The sequence below is a fragment of the Lucilia cuprina genome, chromosome 2 (genome assembly GCF_022045245.1).
Source record: "Lucilia cuprina isolate Lc7/37 chromosome 2, ASM2204524v1, whole genome shotgun sequence".
Taxonomy (NCBI): Eukaryota; Metazoa; Arthropoda; class Insecta; order Diptera; family Calliphoridae; genus Lucilia; species Lucilia cuprina.
In genome coordinates this window covers 4974711-4996275 of record NC_060950.1, presented here as the reverse complement: position 1 = coordinate 4996275, position 21565 = coordinate 4974711, and the positions used below count along the sequence as shown (strand labels likewise).

The following is a 21565-nucleotide window of genomic DNA, read 5'->3' as shown; positions in this document are numbered from 1 at the left end:
ATAGACGAGCTTAAAGTCGAGTCTATAGACGAGCTTAAAGTCGAGTCTATAGACGAGCTTAAAGTCGAGTCTATAGACGAGCTTAAAGTCGAGTCTATAGACGAGCTTAAAGTCGAGTCTATAGACGAGCTTAAAGTCGAGTCTATAGACGAGCTTAAAGTCGAGTCTATAGACGAGCTTAAAGTCGAGTCTATAGACGAGCTTAAAGTCGAGTCTATAGACGAGCTTAAAGTCGAGTCTATAGACGGGCTTAAAGTCGAGTCTATAGACGGGCTTAAAGTCGAGTCTATAGATGAGCTTAAAGTCGAGTCTATAGATGAGCTTAAAGTCGAGTCTATAGACGAGCTTAAAGTCGAGTCTATAGACGAGCTTAAAGTCGAGACTATAGACGAGCTTAAAGTCGAGTCTATAGACGAGCTTAAAGTCGAGTCTATAGACGAGCTTAAAGTCGAGTCTATAGACGAGCTTAAAGTCGAGTCTATAGACGGGCTTAAAGTCGAGTCTATAGACGAGCTTAAAGTCGAGTCTATAGATGAGCTAAAAGTCGAGTCTATAGACGAGCTTAAAGTCGAGTCTATAGACGAGCTTAAAGTCGAGTCTAAAGACGAGCTTAAAGTCGAGTCTATAGACGAGCTTAAAGTCGAGTCTATAGACGAGCTTAAAGTCGAGTCTTTAGACGAGCTTAAAGTCGAGTCTATAGACGAGCTTAAAGTCGAGTCTATAGACGAGCTTAAAGTCGAGTCTATAGACGAGCTAAAAGTCGAGTCTATAGACGAGCTTAAAGACGAGTCTATAGGCGAGCTTAAAGTCGAGTCTATAGACGAGCTTAAAGTCGAGTCTATAGACGAACTTAAAGTCGAGTCTATAGAGAGCTTAAAGTCGAGTCTATAGACGAGCTTAAAGTCGAGTCTATAGACGAGCTTAAAGTCGAGTCTATAGACGAGATTAAAGTTTAGTCTATAGACGAGATTAAAGTTTAGTCTATAGACGATCTTAAAGTTTAGTCTATAGACGATCTTAAAGGCTAGTCTATAGACAAGATTAAAGTTTAGTCTATAGACGATCTTAAAGTCTAGTCTATAGACGAGATTAAAGTCGAGTCTATAGACGAGCTTAAAGTCGAGTCTATAGACGAGCTTAAAGTCGAGTCTATAGACGAGCTTAAAGTCGAGTCTATAGACGAGCTTAAAGTCGGGTCTATAGACGAGCTTAAAGTCTAGTCTATAGACGAGTTTAAAGTCTAGTCTATAGACGAGTTTAAATTCTAGTCTATAGACGAGATTAAAGTCGGGTCTATAGACGAGATTACGGTTTAAATTATAGTCCATAGAATATTTAAAAGTCAATCATATAGACCATGTGATAAGTCGAGTTTAAAATCCAATATAAATACGAGTTTATACATATGCATGCTTAAAGACTAGTCTATAAACATGCCTAAGAACTAGTCTATAAACAAGCTTAAAGTCGAATCTATTAACGAGATTAATATCGAGTCTACGGATGATCTTAACGAAGTTTTAATGTACGAGTTTAAAGTGGGCATATATACAATCTTAAAGTCTAGACGACTTTAAAATCTAGTATAAAAACGAGTTTATATGCATTCTTAAAATCAAGTCTTTAAACGAATCTATAAAAGAGCTAAATACTACGTCTAGTAGGTTTCATCTATATAGCGAAAATTGTAAAAAAAATTATAATTTTAAATTAATTTTTTTTTTCATATTTATTTTATTAATTTTCCATTTCAATTTTAAAATCTTATTCGATAACTTTTCACTAATCACTGCAACCATACATTGCCTTCAGTTTCGTAATATCTCCCTCACTCAAACCACGACGTTGACCGATTTCTCTATACTCATCACCCACTGTAGCTATAGTCGTAAAGCCATTTTTCGAATATGCTGTAGCATGATAATGCATAATACTAGCATAATCATATTCAACTCCAAAACTTGTTACGTCCCATTCATTATATTTGTTAAAGTTCTTCATTTGTCCGTCCTTAACATTACCCTCTATAATGGTAATATATTCATCACGTTCCGGGACATTATGTTGATGATAGAAACCCAAAACGTGTAATAGTTCATGCATAATTGTACCTTTGACGAAGCAACCTCTGTTTAGAGCATAGTTTTGTAGATTCAATTCCTGTTTAGTACCACGATAACCAATTTTAGCAAAACAACCATCTTTTTTAGGGGAAATTTCTACAAAAGCGGTTGCATTTTCAGGCGCCTCAAGGAATTGTATACAGCTATCGTTTTCAATAGCATCCATAGCTTCACGTATGTAACGGGCATGATCCTCATCTATGGAAATTATTTACGAAAACATTTTCTTCTCATTTAATAGTTGAAATATATTTAATCTTACCATATTCATCACTTATTTCATAGTATACTATGCCATCGGGCCATCTTTTATTTTCATCCGTGCCTCCATTTCTACTTAAGTCTATATCCATGTCACCTTCTATAAAACCTGCAGTTAATTCAGGATTTTCTTCCTCAATTGCCAAGTCTACAGGCAGAGCATAGCAGTTTGCTATCAAAAGAAGGAGCAGAACTAAACTTTGGTATTGCTTCATGTTGATGAGATGGATAATGCTACAAAACTGTTTAACTATTTTTGGAAAATTGCGCAATTTATACGAGATCTTGAAGGTTACAATTGTTCGAGGTAAACAAATTTACGTGTATTCTAGTACAATTGTTTTAGTTAGAATTTGTTGACGTGTAAAATTAAAGTTGTAAATTATGTAAATAAAATAAACTAAATAGAGATATACTTCCAAAGTAAAAATCATAATCCGGTAAATTTTATAAAATGTCTTAAAAAAAAACATTATTAGATATGAAAGGTTTAGTTATAATGTGAATTTAAAACTGTTATATTTAGTATATATGTATATACTAACTAACTAACGAACTAACTAAATAAATAAATAACTAGCTAACTAACTAACTAACTAACTTACTAACTTACTAACTCACTAACTCACTAACTTACTAACTTACTAACTTACTAACTTACTAACTTACTAACTTACTAACTTACTAACTTACTAACTTACTAACTTACTAACTTACTAAATTACTAACTTACTAACTTACTAACTTACTAACTTACTAACTTACTAAGTAACTAAGTTACTAAGTTACTAAGTTACTAACTTACTAACTTACTAACTTACTAACTTACTAACTTACTAACTTACTAACTTACTAACTTACTAGCTTACTAATTAATTTTTTTCAATAAAATACCCAGTAAAAACTTGCTAATAACTTAATTAGTAGTATTATAGTATTACCAGGTAAAGAAATAAGTACTTAAATAGTAAAGTTATATTGAAATAAAGTTACTTCGTAAGTGGAGGTCAATAACATCTCAGCAATTACTTTCATTAAAATGCTAAAACTTTTAGTAATAAAACGTTATTAAAGTTATATCATGTTATCAGAACGATATGTAGTTTTCATTAAAAAGTATATTAATAGGCAAGCGGTTACAATAGCAAGTAATTAACAAGTTTTTGCTGTGATGCTTTTGGTGAGTTCTTATATAAATTTAATTAATTGTCTCTATCTATTTTATCATTGCATCGTAGATTGCAACGGTCAATAGCTTTAGTTAAACTACATTGTCTTAGATAAGTAATGATTAGACTTTGTTTATTGCATTTAATTTCGTATATTAAGATATTTAATTCTATTGTGTCACTTTCTTAGATAAATTGAAAAAACATTAATTTAATGTTTTTTTCCACAAATTTTTGCAGTAGATATATGCGCTTATCGTTGAAAAAATTATATAAATAAGACAACATTAGAAAGTGACATTATTAATATTTCAAAATTCAACCAAGTTCAAGCAACGAAATGTATAAGAAAGTATTTTTGGTGATCCTGCTATTTATAGGCTATTGTCAGGCAGTACCAGTTGAAACAATGGAAACAGATCCTGAGTTTGTGGGTGGATTTTTCGAAGGTGATATGGATTTAGATTTAACACGTAATGGATTAATAGACACTAGCAAACGGTGGCCAAATGCTATTGTGCGCTATAAAATTGATCAGGTGTTTGGTATGAAATAAAAAAAAAAATTACTCTTTAAGCTAAATTTTTTTAATTGTGAATGAGTTTTATTTTGTTATTTAGATATCGATCATACGTTATATATTTTAAAGGGCATGCAAATTATTGAATCCAACAGTTGTATACGTTTTCGTCATGCCACCGATGCTGCCACATCCTACATACAAATTAATGGTAATCCTACTGGCTGTAGTGCTTTTGTCGGTTATAGAGGCTCTAAACAGAATGTTAATTTACAACCTGATAATTTGGATAAGGGTTGCTTTAGGATAGGCAGTGTTATGCATGAATTATTACATGCATTGGGATTTCATCATGAACATAGTACCTTCTATCGTGATGATTATCTTAAAGTTGTTTGGGAAAATATTCAGCAAGGAAAAGAACCATTCTTTCAAAAATATAATGCTTCAACTGTTACGGGTTTTGGTGTCAGTTATGATTATGGTAGTGTCATGCACTATCCCTCGGCGGCATTCTCGAAAAATGGTGAAAAAACTTTGATACCATTGCAGGGTGAAAATATTGAGATTGGTCAACGTCGGGAATTAAGTGATAAGGATATTAGGAAATTAAACTTAATGTATAAATGTAATGTTTAAATGAGAATATAAATAAAATTAAATTTTTTACCAGTTGAGTTTCAGTTTTGGTGTATTAAATGTTAAAAAATATATATTTTTTTTATTATTTCAGCATGAAATACATTAGCAAATGTGAATAATGCAGCAAAATATTAGATAAGAAAACTACTTAATTCCTTAAACATATTAAATTTTATTGACTATACTAGTTATTCATATTTTGAAATTTTTTGCAAAATATTTGCACTTTCTTAATTAGTAAATTTCATGTGGATCATGTGGATTAAAAGATTTTCACTAAAATACGTCATAACAACATAATTAAGTTAGCAGCAAATTGAATAAATATCTTGATTTTATTACACATTTAGAACAATTTTTAACAAAATAGTTACGGTGGTTAGAGCCCTACACGGCCCGCTGCAGAGACTCAATTAATGCGGACTAATAATCTGTTATGTACACTTTATAGTCAAGCACTTATTGTGGCCATTAATAACGATATGAGTAATTAAAATTATGTACTTAATGGGGAAGGTCCCTTAATAAGTAAACAAATTTAAGATGGGTAAATCAATTCCATAATATAATTTTTTAGCCTTATAAACGATCCTAATATATAAGGGAATAGTTTATGCTATATCCGTCTGTCCGATTGTCAGTTGAAAACAATTTTCTGCAGATTATTCGGATCTTCATAATTAGACACGCTTAAAAGTCTGGAAAAAAACAAGCATGAATGTATAGTCGGGCATGGCACACCATAAGATACCCTACAAAAGTCAGTATGTTAAAAATGTTGATAATTTTTTAAATAATAAAGCATTTAATTTACCTTTAAACTTAATTCCGGAATATTTTTACATATTGTTTAAAAGAAAAAAATGATTTTTTACAATAGAGCTCATAGGAGAGGCTTTGTATGGGCCTATCCTTATAAATTTTACTAGAGGAACTTACGTCTACTTCAAAGATTTTAAACGTGTTATTAGTGTTTATAGGAGAATTTTGACTTTTAATACATTTTCTGAAGGGGAGTTTGTATAGGGGCTAAACTCCAATGAGGCCCGTTAAAAGTTTTATAAAACTAAGTTAAGCCGAAACAATAAGGCGAAATAATAAACCGATTTTAATCATATTCAGTATTGTTGTATGTGCCAAATTTTATCAAATTTTCTTGAAAATTGGACACACATACAGACGGACATAGCTAGATCGACTCAGAAAGTGATTCTCAGTAAACAACGAAAATATAAGCAAAACAAGTAGGAAAGTATAGTCGGGCATGGCCGACCATATAATACCCTACACCATGAGTATATTTTTAAAATTTTTATTTTTATAAAATTTTTATTTTTTATAAATAAACTTTTATGTTGAATATTACCATAATTCCATAATATTTAAGCAATTTATTGATAAAAAACTAAAATTTCTAAATGAGGCTTTATATAGGTCAAATATGGACCCATCATCGGTAAATCTGGGAAAAGGATATATTTCTAAATAAAGGTTAGTTTTGTTGAGCTCCATTGCGATACAAATTGTTACAAGTAAATTTTAGACGTTTAGTCACTTTTTGAAGGGGGTTTGTATGGGGGCTAGGGTCAAATATAGGCCGATCCTTACGAAAATCTGCAGTGTCATTTATACTTATATAAAACTTATTTGTGCCAATTTTTAGAGAGGTAGCCGATCCTTACAAAAATCTGCAGTGTCATTTATACTTATATAAAACTTATTTGTGCCAATTTTTAGAGAGGTAGCAGAATATTTGACGTAATTATGGCATCAAAAGTTCAAATCGGGAGGTACGGTTGTATGGGGGCTAGGTGAAATAATGGACCGATTTCAACCATTTTCAATAGGCTTCGTCGCTGTGCCAAAAAACATGCTTGGTCCAAATTTCATCAAATTATCTTGCGCACAAGGTTTACATGGACAGCAAGCCAGCCGGACAGACGGACGGACGGACGGACGGACATGTCTTAATCGACTCAAAAAATGATTCTGAATCGATCGGTATTCTTTAAGGTGGGTATTGGACCAATATTTTTGTATGTTACAAACATCAGCACAAACGTATAATACCCTCCCCACTATAGTGGTGTAGGGTATAATTAATTATAAACATTTCAATTCTTACGCAATTATAACTTTAAATATGATTTACCGAAACAAAATTATTTTTCCAAGAACCAAAGAATGACAAACATTATGAAAGAAATTTAAGTTTGTGAATTGTGTTAAACATTGTAATTATATTTTTAAAATGTTTTTTTTTTTTTTTTTAATTGTAGTTTTTCTTATTTAGAATTGTTTTGTTGAAATTAATCGAAATTGTTATAATAGTTTTCAATTATAATATGATCACGTATGACAATTTTATGATAAATATGAGAATATTATGATATAATATTGCAACGGTATTTAATCTTAATATGATATTTTAAAATAGTTACATTAATCATAATATGTTTAGACGACAATTATATGTTACTCTTAGATCATGGTTACCACAAACATGTTTTTATGCATTTATATCGTATATTATATACAAAATAATCTGATATTCAAACTGAAATTATTTCATCTCTAAATACGAGAAAACACTAAAGGAATGAGTTACGCTTGGCCGATTTCCCTTAACTGTTACTGTACTGTGAGCACCTGTTTTAAGGCATGTCATGCTGCAATTGTTGAGATTTGTTTAATTATTTGATAAGTTATCATTAGATTAAAATGTTTAACAATTACTTTTACTTTTTTATTATATAAGTTTTTATAACATTAAGTAAAATAATATAATGATATTTAAATTTAAACTCCGGTGGTCGATTACCCCTTCTAATGGCTAAAATTTTTGTATAAATAAGAACACATTAAAACAATGCATTACTAGTATCTTGTTTTAAACACAATGGAAGTTAATATAATTTTAGTAATTCTGTTCTTAATTCTGGTCAATTATCACAAATTATCAGTGAAGGCTGAAATACATCAAGATGATACAGAATTGACTGTAGAGTTGTTTAAAGGTATTAAGGAAGTTCCTGAACAGACCACTTTAAATGTAGACGATAATGAATTATATGATGGCAAAATATCCGAAAAGACGGAAAAAGTAGAAGATAATCTGGAACTAACACTTGATAAGGAAGTGCCTCTAGAAGCCGACAGTACTGAAGATGATCCGGAGTTAACTGCTGGATTCTATGAAGGTGATATGGAAGTTGATTTGACACGTAACGGTGCAGTTGGCGCCGCAAAAAGATGGCCTAATGGTGTAGTGCGTTTTAAAATAGGCCCAGTATTTGGTAAGAGAGAATTATAAAAGTTCCTTAAAATTTATCATCACTAGTATATGAAAACTTTTACGTACAGATGTTAACCACACATTATATATTCTGGAAGCTATGAAAACCATTGAATCAGTAAGCTGTATACGTTTCCGTCATGCTTTGCCTACAACAAAAGCCTATATACAAATTCGCAAAGGTACCGGTTGTAGTGCCTTTGTAGGTTATACCGGTAAAGCACAAAATGTTAATTTACGTGTTGATCCTCTGGACAAGGGTTGCTTTCGAAAAGGCAGTATTATGCATGAACTATTGCATTCTCTAGGTTTTTATCATCAACATAAGGCCTCTGATCGCGATAAGTATATAAGGATTGCTTGGAATAATATTTTGGAGGATAAGAAGCAATTTTTCAATAAATTTGATGCAAAATTTGTTACCGATTTTGGTGTCGGCTATGATTATGAAAGTGTTTTGCATTATTCCCTTGGTGCTTTTTCGAAAAATGGACAAAATACTATTATTCCTTTGAAGGATACCAAGGGAGTAAAAATTGGACAACGTCAGTATTTAACTAAGAAAGATATAAGGAAATTGAATTTAATGTATAAGTGTTAGTGCTGTTTTTTTTTTAAATAAAGTTTTTGTTTTATTTTTACTCTTTTAATCTTCTTATATGGTTATTAGTTGCAATTATTCAATTTTACTAAGATCGTGATCAGGTTTATGATAGTGTGTATTTCAGAGATTCTGTTTTCTTTCAAAGTTGAAGTTTATATAATAACTAGAGTCAGTAGTAATGCAAAATAAGATGTTGTTCGATTTATCTTGAGAAATCAGGTTGTAACAAACATCGGACTATTTGTGACACAATTAACATACCTATTAAATAAAAAAAGAAATTTTGTTATATTTTGATGTAACCGACTAAAAATTTAACGTAGCATTTCTTCTAGATTGTTGATCCGAAAATTTCGGGTATACCGAAACTCTGGTTTATCCTTCAAACCTCAGGTTTTGTTAAGTTTGTGGAATGTTCTTCGAAAAGAAGAAAATTGAGGGGGAATTGGTTAAAGTTGTACCATGGCAAAAATATATTTACAAACAAGTATGAATGTATAGTCTGGCGTAGCCGACCATATGATACCCTACACCAGTCAGTATGTATGTTAAAAATGGGGATTATTTAAAAAAATAAAGCATTTGGTTTTTTTTAACTTTATTTCGGAGTATTTTTACTTTTATTTTGGCAAAAAAAGAATTTTTTGTTTTGTCGACTTTTGATAACATAATAGATAATTTAAATTAATTATAAGCCAAAAGGCCCTATTTGGGGGGTACGGTTGTATTGGGGCTAGTCGAAATAATGGACCGATTTTAACCATTTTCAATAGGCTTCGTCCTTGGGTGTGTGTGTGCCAAATTTCATATAATTATCTTCAAAATTGCGTACCTTGCGCACAAGGTTTACATGGACAGCCAGCCAGACGGACGGACGGACATATGTTAATCGACTCAGAAAATGATTCTAAGCGGATTGGTATACTTTAAGGTGGGTATAGGACGAATATTTTTCTATGTTACAAACATCAGCACAAACCCAATATACCCTACCCACTAAAGTGGTGTAGGGTATAAAAATATAATGATGATCATCTGACATACTGGTGTCGAAATTTAAGTCCAGTATTAAAACTACTACACCTCCGATTTGCATAGATAATAAAGAACTTTTATTTGTAATTTTTGTAAAAACACAAATTGTTAAAATTGCAGTAAAATTTTTGATTTCCGATTTCGATGAAATTCTGTACGTACATTTTTCATGTAAATAATAATTTAAATTTTTTTAAATTCCTTTTTGTTTAGATTTTATTGAGGCTTAAACCTCATATTTTTTTAGGATTTTTTTTAACAAATATCAAGTTTGAAATCGTATTATCCGACTTTAATCGTAATTTTAGTCTAACTATCATCGTGCCCATGTGCACAAAGTAAAACTTATATTATGAAATTTGACACGAATGATTAAGTTGTATTCAACACAAAAAGAACTTCCAAAGAGGCGAAAAAGAGGTAGAATTTACTGATAAAGTTATGATTATAACACAGACTTGTCATAGGAGGTTTTTATTTGATTTCAAATTTACTACATCTGCTTCTACTTTTTATTTGATTTTAAATTCACAAGATCTGAATTCATTCTCAGGAAGTAATTTGTATGTTCTTTTTTTTAGAAATTATTATTAAGTGAAATTTTAGAATACAACTAATTTGATTCAAATTGGTTTAATTGAGAAGATTTCAATACAAAGAAATATACATTAAATTAAAAAAAATGAATTCTTTTCGCTTCTTTGGATGTCAAAAAACATCACTTCCAAAGAAGTTAAAAAAAATCACTTAGTGCTACCTTTGAAGTGGTGCTAATGTTATTCTTTTGGAAGTACTTTGCTTTTTATTTGCCAGGTAGGTATAAACGCATTATTGATCTTGCCGAATTTTGTAATGATCGGGTCTCATTTAGGCCCCTTCTCAAAATGACTTGAATGTTCACAGTTCTCTTATAAACATTAATAGTGCAATGAAATTCTGCACAAATAAAATTTATGTAAACGTTACTTCACAAAATTTTGGATAGGTTTATATGATATAAAGGATTTTAAAAAAAGAGTTTTTATATGAGAAATAAATCACAACTACTTTGTAAAATATTTGCTATATTTTGGTTATAAGTATTCTAGGCTGGCGTTGAACCACGGGAGGGGGGAAGGGAAATTTCCTTTTAAAATCGTCATGTTTCATACATAATATGATAGCTTAACTTCAGTGACTTTTGGACCTTTATAAAACTCTATAACACTACTTCTTTACTTAGGAGTAATTGTCATTCAAATCGGCTCAATCGTTTATAGATTTTTGAACCTTTCCCTCTAGACTACGTTATATTTTCAAAAAATCGATTTATATGAAAAACAACGCAAATGGTGTGCCTAGGACAACGTATTTAATAATATCCAATTTTTGATTAACAAATTACTTGATAACAAGCCCATTATCCAAAATTTTTCTTGCGGCTTAATTAGGTGCTGTTATTTCTTTATATTATGGTATTTTTCTACTTTTGTTGCGTTTTACTTTTGTTTCAATATTAATGCAAATTCTATATAAAGTAATTTTGTGAAAAAAAAACAATTCAGATAAGTTATCACGATATAAAAATCTATTGCATTCACTTTTACTTGTTTTTTTTTTTCTTATTTTATGATTTCTTTTGTTTTGTACATAACATAACTTTAAGCAAAATACTTTTTAATTACCTTAATTTAAGCCATTTGTTTGCCATTATACCGAAGTTTATGGAACTGCAAATAAAGTTAAAAGAAATTTAAAAAATAGGTTCATTGACTTGCATTTGGCTTTTATGCTTTAATATTTTTTCGGTATAAATTAGAACATTTGCAAAAGAAATTTCATTAGTTTTCAAAAGTTTTTTAAACAGTTAAAATGAGAAAATGTTTAAACTTAATTATATGGGGTTTGTTACTGGCCCATTGTCAGGCAGGACCAATTGAAACGGAAAGAGAAGAAGATGATCCTGAATTAAAAGCCGGTTTGTTTGAGGGTGATATGGATTTAGGTAACACACGTAATGGTTTATTGGATACCACCAAAAGATGGCCCAACGGTATAGTACGCTACAGAATCGATCCAGTGTTTGGTATGTTAAGTTTATTTCTATGGATTATTTTTTTCATACTAATACTTTTTCCCACAGATGTTGATCACACCCTTTATATTCTCAAAGGCATGCAAATAATTGAATCCAAAAGCTGTATACGTTTCCGTCATGCCATAGATACCACCAGGGCCTTTATCAGAATTAAAGGTGAACCTACTGGCTGCTCTGCCAAAGTCGGTTATAGTGGTACAGCGCAAAATGTTAATCTAGAAGTTTATGATCTGGATAGAGGTTGTTTTCGAATTGGCAGTATTATGCATGAGTTATTACATGCTTTGGGTTTCTATCATCAGCACAGTTCCACAGAACGTGATAATTATGTCAAGGTTATGTGGGATAATATTAGAACTGGCATGGAGAATAATTTTGTTAAATACGATTCTAAAACTGTTTCGAATTTCGGTGTCGAATATGATTATGGCAGTGTTATGCATTATAGTTCCACTTCATTTTCAAAAAATGGTGAAAAAACTCTAGTGGCTCTGAAGAGCACTGATGCAGTCATGGGTCAACGTTTAGAGTTAAGTGATAGTGATGTTTTGAAATTAAATAAAATGTATAATTGTTAGGAAATAAAAGCTTATGCTTCAACTTTGTACACATCCCTCGTTTGTATGCTTTTCGGTGCAAAAAACGCAAGTTCGATAAGATACTATAATGGTAAAAACCTTATTGCTACTTTTTTCCTTGTCTAATTTCACATCAGGCATGGAAAACTGAACGAATTTAAACCATTTTTGAAAGAAGTAAAATAGAGTAGTCTTTTGACTACTCAACAGACTCTTCTATAGACTAGTCTATTGACTATTCTGTGGACTACTCTATTGACTACTCTATAGACTAGTCTATTGACTATTCTAATCTTTTGACTATTCTATAGACTAGTCTATTAACTGCTCAATAGACTAGTCTATTGACTACTCTACATACTAGTCAATTGGTTACTCTGTAGGCTACTTTTGACTGCTTTTTAGACTAGTCTATTGACTACTTCATAGACTAGTTTATTGACTCCTCTATAGACTAATTTATTGACTCCTCTATAGACTAGTCTATTGACTCATCTATGGTTTATTGTATTGACACCTCTATATACAAGTCTATTGACTACTCTATAGACTAGTCTATTGACTACTCTATAGACTAGTCTATTGACTCCTCTATAGACTAGTCTATTGACTCCTCTATAGACTAGTCTATTGACTCCTCTATAGACTAGTCTATTGACTCCTCTATAGACTAGTCTATTGACTCCTCCTTGTCTAATTCACATCAGGCATGGAAAACTGAACGATTTTAAACCATTTTTGAAAGGAGTAAAATAGAGTAGTCTTTTGACTACTCAACAGACTTTTCTATAGACTAGTCTATTGACTATTCTGTGGACTAGTCTATTGACTCCTCTATAGACTATTTAATTGACTTCTCTATAGACTATTTAATTGTCTACTCTATAGACTAGTCTATTGACTCCTCTATAGACTAGTCTATTGACTACTCTATAGACTATTTAATTGACTACTCTATTGACTACTTATTACACTAGTATATTGACTACTCTTTAAACTAGTCTATTGACAACTCCATACACTACTAGACTAGCATATTGACTACTCCGTCCACTAGTCTATTGACTAGTATATTTACTACTCCATAGACGAGTTCATTGACTATTCTATAAATTAGGCTATTGACTTCTCTAGGGACTAGGCTTTGGACATCTATATAGACTAGTTTATTGCCTACTTTATAGAGCTGTCTATTGTCTACTCTATAGAATACTGCTCTATAGACTAGTGCAATGACTACTAAGTAGAGTATTGACTAGTTTCAAGACTAGTCTATTAACTAGTTTGTTGAGCAGTCTATGGATTTATCGAATGACTTATCTATGTACTGGCCTATTTATTGGCCTATTTAGCACGATATACTATTATAATATACAACAGAAAAATGCAGAAATAATTAAAATATACCAAAATTAAAATAAGTACTAAAGTTTCCATATCTGTTTATTAACATTGTACTTGGAAAGATATTTACAGTTAATCGTAAACTTTAATTGACTAATTTTCAACAATTTGTATTTTGTTGTAGATCAGATTTATCAATAAATAATGATTGCTAGAAAGTATTAAAAATACAGATTATTACTTTAAACACACACCTCACAAAAAGATTAAAATTTCAATTATTGTCTATAAAATAGAAATTATTAGGAAATCTAATATTAGTTTTCAGTTAGTGGACAAAGTATCAATATGAAAAATTTCATTAATATCAGTTTATTAGTCATATTCCTACATCAGAGTATGGGTGCTCCTGTTGAATCCACCACCGAAGAGGATTATGAAGAAGATCATGAATTAATTGGTGGATTTTTTCAAGGTGATATGGAGATAGAAATAACGCGTAATGGACAAATAGCTGAATCGAGAAGATGGCCTAATGGTCAAGTTCACTATAAAATAGATGAAGTTTTTGGTGGGTTAAAAAACAATTAGAAAAGTAAAGAAATTAATAAAATTTATTTTAATAAACAGATACCGACCATGTTGCCTACATTGAACGTGCCATGAAAAATATTGAAAGCGTTAGCTGCATACGTTTTATTCCCGTTCCAGATGACAAGACACCTTACTTGCATTTCATTGGTGAACCCTCTGGCTGTCACACCAAAGTCGGTTATCGTGGCAAGGTACAAACACTTAATTTGCAAGTAGATCATTTGGACAAGGGCTGCTTTAAATTGGGCACTATTATGCATGAAATCTTACATTCTTTGGGCTTTCATCATCAACAATGTGCCACCAATCGTGATGATTATGTCTTAATTGTAGAGGAAAACATTAAGGATGGCAAATTGAACAATTTTGTTAAATACGATGACAAAACAGTTACCGATTTTAATATTGAATATGATTATGGCAGTATTTTACATTATAGTTCAACTGCTTTTTCGAAGAATGGTGAAAAGACCATCATACCTTTACAGGGTGAAGATATCGAAATTGGTCAGAGACGTGCTTTAAGTGCTAGTGATATTGCTAAATTAAATTTGATGTATAAGTGTCCAATTCTAATGAATTAGTAATAATAACATTTATTTTACATTTTGAGCATAAAATATTGCATTGTTGTGTTTATTGGCAAAATATTTATAAACTTCGAAAAAATTTATTTTGGGCCAAAGTGTTTTGATAAATTTAAGAAAAAGAGTGCGTTTATTTATTTTTAAAATTGTTAGCTTTCATGGCGTAAATATTGGATAACGATTAAACTAACACTCTAACACTCCAAAGAGTGTCAAATCGATTTACTTACATTGATCACCTGGTCATACAACCATTCAACGTAATAAAGCTTTTAGAATAAAATGAACATTAAGCTTAAACCAAGCTATAGTTACAAACACAACATTCAACTTTTAAAAAGTTTAAGAACAAACATAGCTTTAAACAATATATAGAATTTTCTTCTAGAGCTTTAAGTCTTAATCAATGCTTTAGTTAACTAAATTTTAATTTTAACTGCAGCTAAAGCTTTAAAAGTTCTGTTAATTAAAAAAGCTTTAGATTTTACTAAATTTGTAATTCTAAATAGAGTTTCAAGTTTAAATAGAATAGCCCAAAAAAACTTTAGCTTTTGTTAAGCTTTCAATCTAATGAAGCTTTAATCTTAAGTTAAGCTTGTTGCTAAAAAATAACCTTTAGCTTAAAGTTTTAAGCATGCAATAAATTAAGTTTTTAAAGAAGTTATAAATCTAAATAAAGCAAAATGGTAAATAATATCTTTAAACAGAAATATAAACTCAAATATAACTACAGCTTTAAGCCTTAATAGAGCATTTAATTAAAAAAGCTTTAGGATTTACAAAATGCATATATCCCTAGATAGAGTTTTAAGCTTTTAAGCCTAAAAAATCGCAAGCTTACTTTCTTGAAGTTTTTAGTCTTATTAAAGCTTTAAGCTTAAATAGCTTCATGCTCTAAAATAACTTCAAAAAAATGAGCTTTAAGCTTACAAATAGTTTAAAGCATGAAATAATCTTTAAGTTTTAAAGAAGTTCTAAGTCTAAACTTCTTTGAACAGAAATAGAAATCTAAACTTTTAGCTTTAAAACAAAAGAATTAAGAATTAATAAAAATTCCATGCTTTGGAAGCCATTTTTCGCCTAAAATTCTTAAAATACTAATTTATCTCCATTTTTACCACAACTCAAATTTTTTAATAAAAATTCAATTATTCCTTAAAGTTCCGATTTTGATTAAAAATTCGACTGTTTATTAAAAATTTCAATTTTTCACTAAAAATTTTAATTTTCAACCAAAAATCCGCATTTTTAACGAAAATCAAAATGTTCGCCTAAAATCCATTTTTTTTACAAAAAAAAATTAAATTTTTTACTTATTTTTTCTCAAAAGTCTTTTTCCAAAAATTTAGACCCAGTAATCTTAAAATTTATGTTTTTGTTTACTCCGATTTCGGGAATAAATAGAATAAATCGTTTTACTACATAGTTTTGGTGTAATAAATATGTTTAATAAAATTAATAGTTTTTTAGTCTAAATTTTAAACAATAAAATTTTCTAGTCACAGATTACTTTTACTTAGCATTACTACAATTATTTATCACAACATCTCCGTACGAAGGTGGTGGTGTTTCCGGTCTAGGGGCCGATGGACGGAAGTCTTCTTCAACTGGACTATTGGGTTCACTTGAATTTTGTCTCTCCGCAAAATGTTGACTTAAGCGATTGTTAAATAAATTACTGCGACTTAAACGTCTTATTAATGTGGCTGTATTTTGATTAATAGAGCGATAATATTGTTGACGAGCTGGACGACCAAATAGACGTGAGAGAAAATTTTCACCTACTGGTCCTTCGTAGCGCACCATTGAACGTGGCGGAGGAGCAGTTCTTCTGCGTGGTTGTCTTCTTACTTGAGGGGGAAGTTGTGAGGTGGGTCGAGCCAAAGGTTGGGTCGGTAAGTCATCGATACGATCAAGAGGGGGTACTGGAATCAATCAAAAACAAATAATATATTTACATTTTTTAATTATATTTAAGATAAAAAATACCTGACTTTTTCACTTCCAAACACCTTTTCATGCATAAAGCACAGGCCAAAATAAATACTATAGCCGATGCACCTATGGCTATGCCCATGAAAAAAGCTAATTTGATATCATGAAGAGGACATTGTTCCTTGATAATGCGTTGTTCATGCCAAGCTTTATTTAAGTCCTGCAAACATGAACGGTATTCTTGACATAAAACAAAATTTTGTTTATTACATAAAATAGTATCCGGAGCAAATCTTAACCATTCATTGTTTTTTCTTATAACTTGATGATTATTTTCTTTGGAATCAATATCCTCATCTGAATCTTCTTCTAAATCTATATTAGAACGCCATTCATGAATTTTATTTAAATGATCGTCTTCTTCGATGGGAGCAGCAGCCATTACCATTTTTTCAAACATTTCTGTAGCTCTTTTAAAGTTTCCATTTATTTCTCTAAAACAATTATCTAGGGTAACATTTATACCCCTTTTTTCCAATAAACTTAATTTATTTTTAATTGTGGCATCGCATTTGATGGAATTTTCATTTAAATTTAGATATTCCAATTTCTTTAGATATTCAAAATCTTCTGTATTAAAATTATTAAGTAAATTTTTACTCAAATCCAATTTTCTTAGATTAGGCAAACCACTGAAAAGTTCTGGTTGTAGTACAAATAATTGTGAATTTTTTAAATTTAATTCCTCTACAAATGGATTATTTAAAAGAGTTTTATGTTGCAAAGACTCCAATTTGTTGCCCTCCAAATTTATTTTAAGCAAATATTTATTTCTGGCAAATAGCCTATCATCCAGGTATTCGAGTCTATTGTAAGAGAGATCTATTTCGCTTAGACGCCTTAGTTTGGAGAATGACTCCCAGTCCAGCGTGTGTAGGGCATTGTTGGATAGATTGAGATGTTTCAAGTGGGAAAAGTTCTAAAATAATAACAATATCTTTAAATAACCATTATTTTATTAAATAAATAATGTAGTTTAGGACTCACCTCAAAACATTTTTTATCCACTGTGGTAATGTCATTGTAACTTAAGTCTAATATTTGCACCTGGTAAGGTAACTCAACTTCTGCACTTATTAGTCGTTTAGAACTGTAATAAATATAATTATAATTAAAAATTTTAAACAATAATCGTTAGTTTTCCAGTTTGGAATTTTTATCTTAAAATTATTTTTTTTATTTCAATTACAATCTATTTATATATTAATATTTCATTATTTCATTAAAAAAATTATTTATTATCCAAGGTCACACTTATCATTGCGAATCAAGTTCTTCACTAAACGTATAAGATTCATTAGTTCAGTTCTAGTTTAGTTCTAGTTGAATTCTAGTTCAGTTCTAGTTCAGTTCTAGTTCAGTTCTAGTTCAGTTCTAGTTCAGTTCTAGTTCAGTTCTAGTTCAGTTCTAGTTCAGTTCTAGTTCAGTTCTAGTTCAGTTCTAGTTCAGTTCTAGTTCAGTTCTAGTTCAGTTCTAGTTCAGTTCTAGTTCAGTTCTAGTTCAGTTCTAGTTCAGTTCTAGTTCAGTTCTAGTTCAGTCTAGTTCAGTTCTAGTTCAGTTCTAGTTCAGTTCTAGTTCAGCTCTAGTTCAGTTCTAGTTCAGTTCTAGTTCAGTTCTAGTTCAGTTCTAGTTCAGTTCTAGTTCAGTTCTAGTTCAGTTCTAGTTCAGTTCTAGTTCTAGTTCAGTTCTAGTTCAGTTCTAGTTCAGTTCTAGTTCAGTTCTAGTTCAGTTCTAGTTCAGTTCTAGTTCAGTTCTAGTTCAGTTCTAGTTCAGTTCTAGTTCAGTTCTAGTTCAGTTCTAGTTCAGTTCTAGTTCAGTTCTAGTTCAGTTCTAGTTCAGTTCTAGTTCAGTTCTAGTTCAGTTCTAGTTCAGTTCTAGTTCAGTTCATTTCTAGTTCAGTTCTAGTTCAGTTCTAGTTCAGTTCTAGTTCAGTTCTAGTTCAGTTCTAGTTCAGTTCTAGTTCAGTTCTAGTTCAGTTCTAGTTCAGTTCTAGTTCAGTTCTAGTTCAGTTCTAGTTCAGTTCTAGTTCAGTTCTAGTTCAGTTCTAGTTCAGTTCTAGTTCAGTTCTAGTTCAGTTCTAGTTCAGTTCTAGTTCAGTTCTAGTTCAGTTCTAGTTCAGTTCTAGTTCAGTTCTAGTTCAGTTCTAGTTCAGTTCTAGTTCAGTTCTAGTTCAGTTCTAGTTCAGTTCTAGCTCAGTTCTAGTTCAGTTCTAGTTCAGTTCTAGGTCAGTTCTAGGTCAGTTCTAGTTCAGTTCTAGTTCAGTTCTAGTTCAGTTCTAGTTCAGTTCTAGTTCAGTTCTAGTTCAGTTCTAGTTCAGTTCTAGTTCAGTTCTCTGTGTTTTCTGTATGTAAGTATTCTTTTAATAAAATATTTACTAAATCGTTAGTGCTGTTCTCTTTTCAACCATTTTCACTCATTACTCTTCAGACAAAATTATTGGTTTAACTTTTTATTCTCTCTTTTTTTTTTGTTGGTTCCACATAAGAGAAATATTTTTGTTAATGGTATCTTTGATTCTCCGAATAATCATACCTGCATTGTGCTCTATTTAGTTGCAGATATGAATCACATTCACAAAATCGTGGGCAATTATTAATAGAATTTTCAGCATAAACAGTAAAAATTAAACAGATGCATATAAAAATTTCTTTAAATAAAAACATTGTTCTTTATGCATATCTTATTTTCATAAATACTAATTTATTTCAATTTCCGGAAGTTTTCTTTATTTAAATTTATATAGAGATATATATCACATTTTTATTAACGGGTATTACTCGATATTTTCGTATTGTCTCGTTTAATTTTAAAGGCAAACTGAAATGTATTTGGTAAATTTAGAGGTAACAAAAAAAGTGAGTAATCGTTATCTTGAAAAACAAAGCTGATAAGAAATAATAATACCAACGGTTAAAATCAGTGCATTAAGTATTTTTTCTAACAGTATGTTGTGTTAATATTTAAACAATATAATTTTATAATTGTTTTTTTTTTTTGTAAAATTTGTTTTACTTATTATTTAATTGTTTGTTGTAGCCAAAATTCATAGCATTCGTATTTTTAAAATTTCGTTTTAGGCAATAATATGAGTGGTTCAACTCTGTCAAACTGTTTTTGTTTAGTGTAGCTCCTCTACTGATAAGATAAACAATATATTTGCCTGTGTTGCAATGACTACCTTATCAATTATTTTACCATTTCTTATCAACTTACGTATTTCTCTTTTTAGAAAAAATAAGAGAGTAATTATAAAAAAATATATAAATATATGGGGAATTTTATATCAACTTTTAAAACCGCTATGTTCTGATCTGGATGAAATTTGCAACAATGTTAGTTCTATTTACTGAAGTTATGGTTAAGATCATTTTATAATAGCGTTATTGATAAAGTTATCAAATTTTTTCTGTGGCATCTCCATCATCAATTGTTTAATTTAAAACAATCTTCTTGAGTTGCACAACCTACAGAAAACAAAGATTAAATAGCAGAATAAAAAATTTTATTATAGAAAAATATTAACTTCTAAAAATTAATGCACTTCCATTTACTTTATACAGAAAACAGCTTCCATTACAGCGATAGAGACCTACTATGCTTAAGAGTTTAATATTAAAGCCTAAAGATTAATGTTTGAATGTCATGCACGTCCGAAAATGGAAGTGCATTCGTGATGCTTATTTATTTTTTAAAATTTTTTTGGAAGGAATTTTAAGCTTAAATAGGATACAAAAACTACCTCAAAACTAACCATCTACAAATAGAGAAAAAAATATATACAAATAAATGCAGCAATGAATAAATGAGCCAAACGACCGCCCGCCTCTAATTCCAACTTGAAAAGCAATGAAATTAACGGAAACTAATGTGGTATTCCCAAAAGTCATGGGCTGAGTGAAGAGGATGCGGAGTATGAAGTACGGGATAAATGGTGGATGTTAAATAGTTGTAGTAAAGTAAAGGATTTTTGTTATTTTGTTGTTGCCATTTGTTTGTTGCCGTAGATGGATGCAATCTATTATTTGTCTCTGTATTTTTAGACGAAAAAAAAAAACGAACAGAGGCTATACTCTTGCGTGTGTGTTTAACTGTCTATCCGTTTATTTGTCGTTTGTGTATGTGCAAGTGTTCAGTACATAATGTAGTTGCAATTGCTCGCGTAACGGAAATGAAATACTTCCTTCCTTTTTGGTGGTTTAAACTAAATGCAGTTAAACTCATAAAATAAACTGAAATTTAGAAAAATACACACAAACCAAATTGATGTTACAATAAATTTGAAAAGAAAAATTTTTAGAATATTTCTTTAAAATTTATTCAAGAAAATAATGTATGTGTATTTGTCTAAAAGAATTCTTATAAAATTTTTTAAGATTTGTAAGGTTTTCATTTTTTTATTGAATTGTCATTTCTAAGCTTTGTGTCTGTCTCCCGTTTTAATGTTTCCTTGTCAGTTTTTATGTATTTACTCTCTCTTGCCAAATATTACTTCCGTTTAGTTTAAAAGTCTGTGGAAATTAAAGACAAAATTGTTTGTTTTGAAAACTGCCACTAACATCAGTTTAAAATGAAATTTTTTTTCTATTCATGTGAAAAGAAAGTCAAAGAAGGAAAACAATGGGTTAGAGTAAAAATTCTAATTCTGTTCTAGTTCTGTTCTAGTTCTGTTCTAGTTCTGTTCTAGTTCTGTTCTAGTTCTGTTCTAGTTCTGTTCTAGTTCTGTTCTAGTTCTGTTCTAGTT

General features: G+C 30.4%; 6 protein-coding genes across 8 annotated transcripts; 4 read left to right on the top strand and 2 right to left on the bottom strand.

Annotated features, from left to right (window-relative positions):
* Positions 1-1782: 1782 nt before the first annotated feature.
* On the bottom strand, positions 1783-2602 carry LOC111676659 (seminal metalloprotease 1-like). Its single transcript, XM_023437622.2, has 2 exons — positions 2386-2602; positions 1783-2321 (listed from the first exon to the last, which is right to left on the bottom strand). Exons 1-2 carry the CDS (start codon positions 2597-2599, stop codon positions 1783-1785), a joined length of 753 nt encoding a protein of 250 aa, XP_023293390.2. The 5' UTR covers positions 2600-2602.
* A 1251-nt stretch (positions 2603-3853) lies between these two features.
* Positions 3854-4712, top strand: LOC124418940 (seminal metalloprotease 1-like). The gene is made up of 2 exons (XM_046946924.1): positions 3854-4098; positions 4174-4712. The coding sequence occupies exons 1-2, from the start codon at positions 3894-3896 to the stop codon at positions 4710-4712; spliced, it is 744 nt and encodes a 247-aa protein (XP_046802880.1). The 5' UTR covers positions 3854-3893.
* A 2885-nt stretch (positions 4713-7597) lies between these two features.
* LOC124420697 (seminal metalloprotease 1-like) lies at positions 7598-8648 on the top strand. Its single transcript, XM_046954525.1, has 2 exons — positions 7598-8011; positions 8079-8648. Exons 1-2 carry the CDS (start codon positions 7615-7617, stop codon positions 8609-8611), a joined length of 930 nt encoding a protein of 309 aa, XP_046810481.1. The 5' UTR covers positions 7598-7614; the 3' UTR covers positions 8612-8648.
* A 378-nt stretch (positions 8649-9026) lies between these two features.
* Positions 9027-12304, top strand: LOC124418932 (seminal metalloprotease 1-like). The gene is made up of 3 exons (XM_046946903.1): positions 9027-9101; positions 11555-11714; positions 11772-12304. The coding sequence occupies exons 1-3, from the start codon at positions 9027-9029 to the stop codon at positions 12302-12304; spliced, it is 768 nt and encodes a 255-aa protein (XP_046802859.1).
* A 1620-nt stretch (positions 12305-13924) lies between these two features.
* Positions 13925-14945, top strand: LOC111676666 (seminal metalloprotease 1-like). Its single transcript, XM_023437630.2, has 2 exons — positions 13925-14219; positions 14279-14945. Exons 1-2 carry the CDS (start codon positions 13997-13999, stop codon positions 14824-14826), a joined length of 771 nt encoding a protein of 256 aa, XP_023293398.2. The 5' UTR covers positions 13925-13996; the 3' UTR covers positions 14827-14945.
* A 1312-nt stretch (positions 14946-16257) lies between these two features.
* On the bottom strand, positions 16258-19936 carry LOC111676663 (leucine-rich repeat-containing protein 15). Of its 3 annotated transcripts, XM_023437627.2 has the most exons (5): positions 19837-19936; positions 19357-19641; positions 17812-17914; positions 16819-17743; positions 16258-16754 (listed from the first exon to the last, which is right to left on the bottom strand). In XM_023437627.2, exons 2-5 carry the CDS (start codon positions 19485-19487, stop codon positions 16342-16344), a joined length of 1572 nt encoding a protein of 523 aa, XP_023293395.2. In that variant the 5' UTR covers positions 19488-19641; positions 19837-19936; the 3' UTR covers positions 16258-16341. The 3 variants fall into 3 exon arrangements, with proteins under 3 accessions (XP_023293395.2, XP_046810431.1, XP_046810438.1); XM_046954475.1 differs by lacking the exon at positions 19357-19641 and having other exon boundaries at positions 19837-19886; XM_046954482.1 differs by lacking the exons at positions 19357-19641; positions 19837-19936 and adding an exon at positions 19200-19252.
* Positions 19937-21565: the final 1629 nt, after the last annotated feature.

Excerpts from the sequence above, each read along its gene's own strand:
- LOC111676659 (XM_023437622.2), bottom strand. The coding sequence starts at position 2,599 with ATGAAGCAATACCAAAGTTTAGTTCTGCTCCTTCTTTTGATAGCAAAC. Across the intron at positions 2,322-2,385 it reads TGAAATAAGTGATGAATATG|ATGAGGATCATGCCCGTTAC; the intron begins GTAAGATTAAAT and ends TAATTTCCATAG.
- LOC124418940 (XM_046946924.1), top strand. The coding sequence starts at position 3,894 with ATGTATAAGAAAGTATTTTTGGTGATCCTGCTATTTATAGGCTATTGT. Across the intron at positions 4,099-4,173 it reads TAAAATTGATCAGGTGTTTG|ATATCGATCATACGTTATAT; the intron begins GTATGAAATAAA and ends TTTGTTATTTAG.
- LOC124420697 (XM_046954525.1), top strand. The coding sequence starts at position 7,615 with ATGGAAGTTAATATAATTTTAGTAATTCTGTTCTTAATTCTGGTCAAT. Across the intron at positions 8,012-8,078 it reads TAAAATAGGCCCAGTATTTG|ATGTTAACCACACATTATAT; the intron begins GTAAGAGAGAAT and ends TTTTACGTACAG.
- LOC124418932 (XM_046946903.1), top strand. The coding sequence starts at position 9,027 with ATGTTCTTCGAAAAGAAGAAAATTGAGGGGGAATTGGTTAAAGTTGTA. Across the intron at positions 9,102-11,554 it reads AAAAATATATTTACAAACAA|GCAGGACCAATTGAAACGGA; the intron begins GTATGAATGTAT and ends GCCCATTGTCAG. Across the intron at positions 11,715-11,771 it reads CAGAATCGATCCAGTGTTTG|ATGTTGATCACACCCTTTAT; the intron begins GTATGTTAAGTT and ends TTTTTCCCACAG.
- LOC111676666 (XM_023437630.2), top strand. The coding sequence starts at position 13,997 with ATGAAAAATTTCATTAATATCAGTTTATTAGTCATATTCCTACATCAG. Across the intron at positions 14,220-14,278 it reads TAAAATAGATGAAGTTTTTG|ATACCGACCATGTTGCCTAC; the intron begins GTGGGTTAAAAA and ends TTTAATAAACAG.
- LOC111676663 (XM_023437627.2), bottom strand. The coding sequence starts at position 19,487 with ATGTTTTTATTTAAAGAAATTTTTATATGCATCTGTTTAATTTTTACT. Across the intron at positions 17,744-17,811 it reads TGGATAAAAAATGTTTTGAG|AACTTTTCCCACTTGAAACA; the intron begins GTGAGTCCTAAA and ends TTATTATTTTAG. Across the intron at positions 16,755-16,818 it reads TTTGGAAGTGAAAAAGTCAG|TACCCCCTCTTGATCGTATC; the intron begins GTATTTTTTATC and ends GATTGATTCCAG.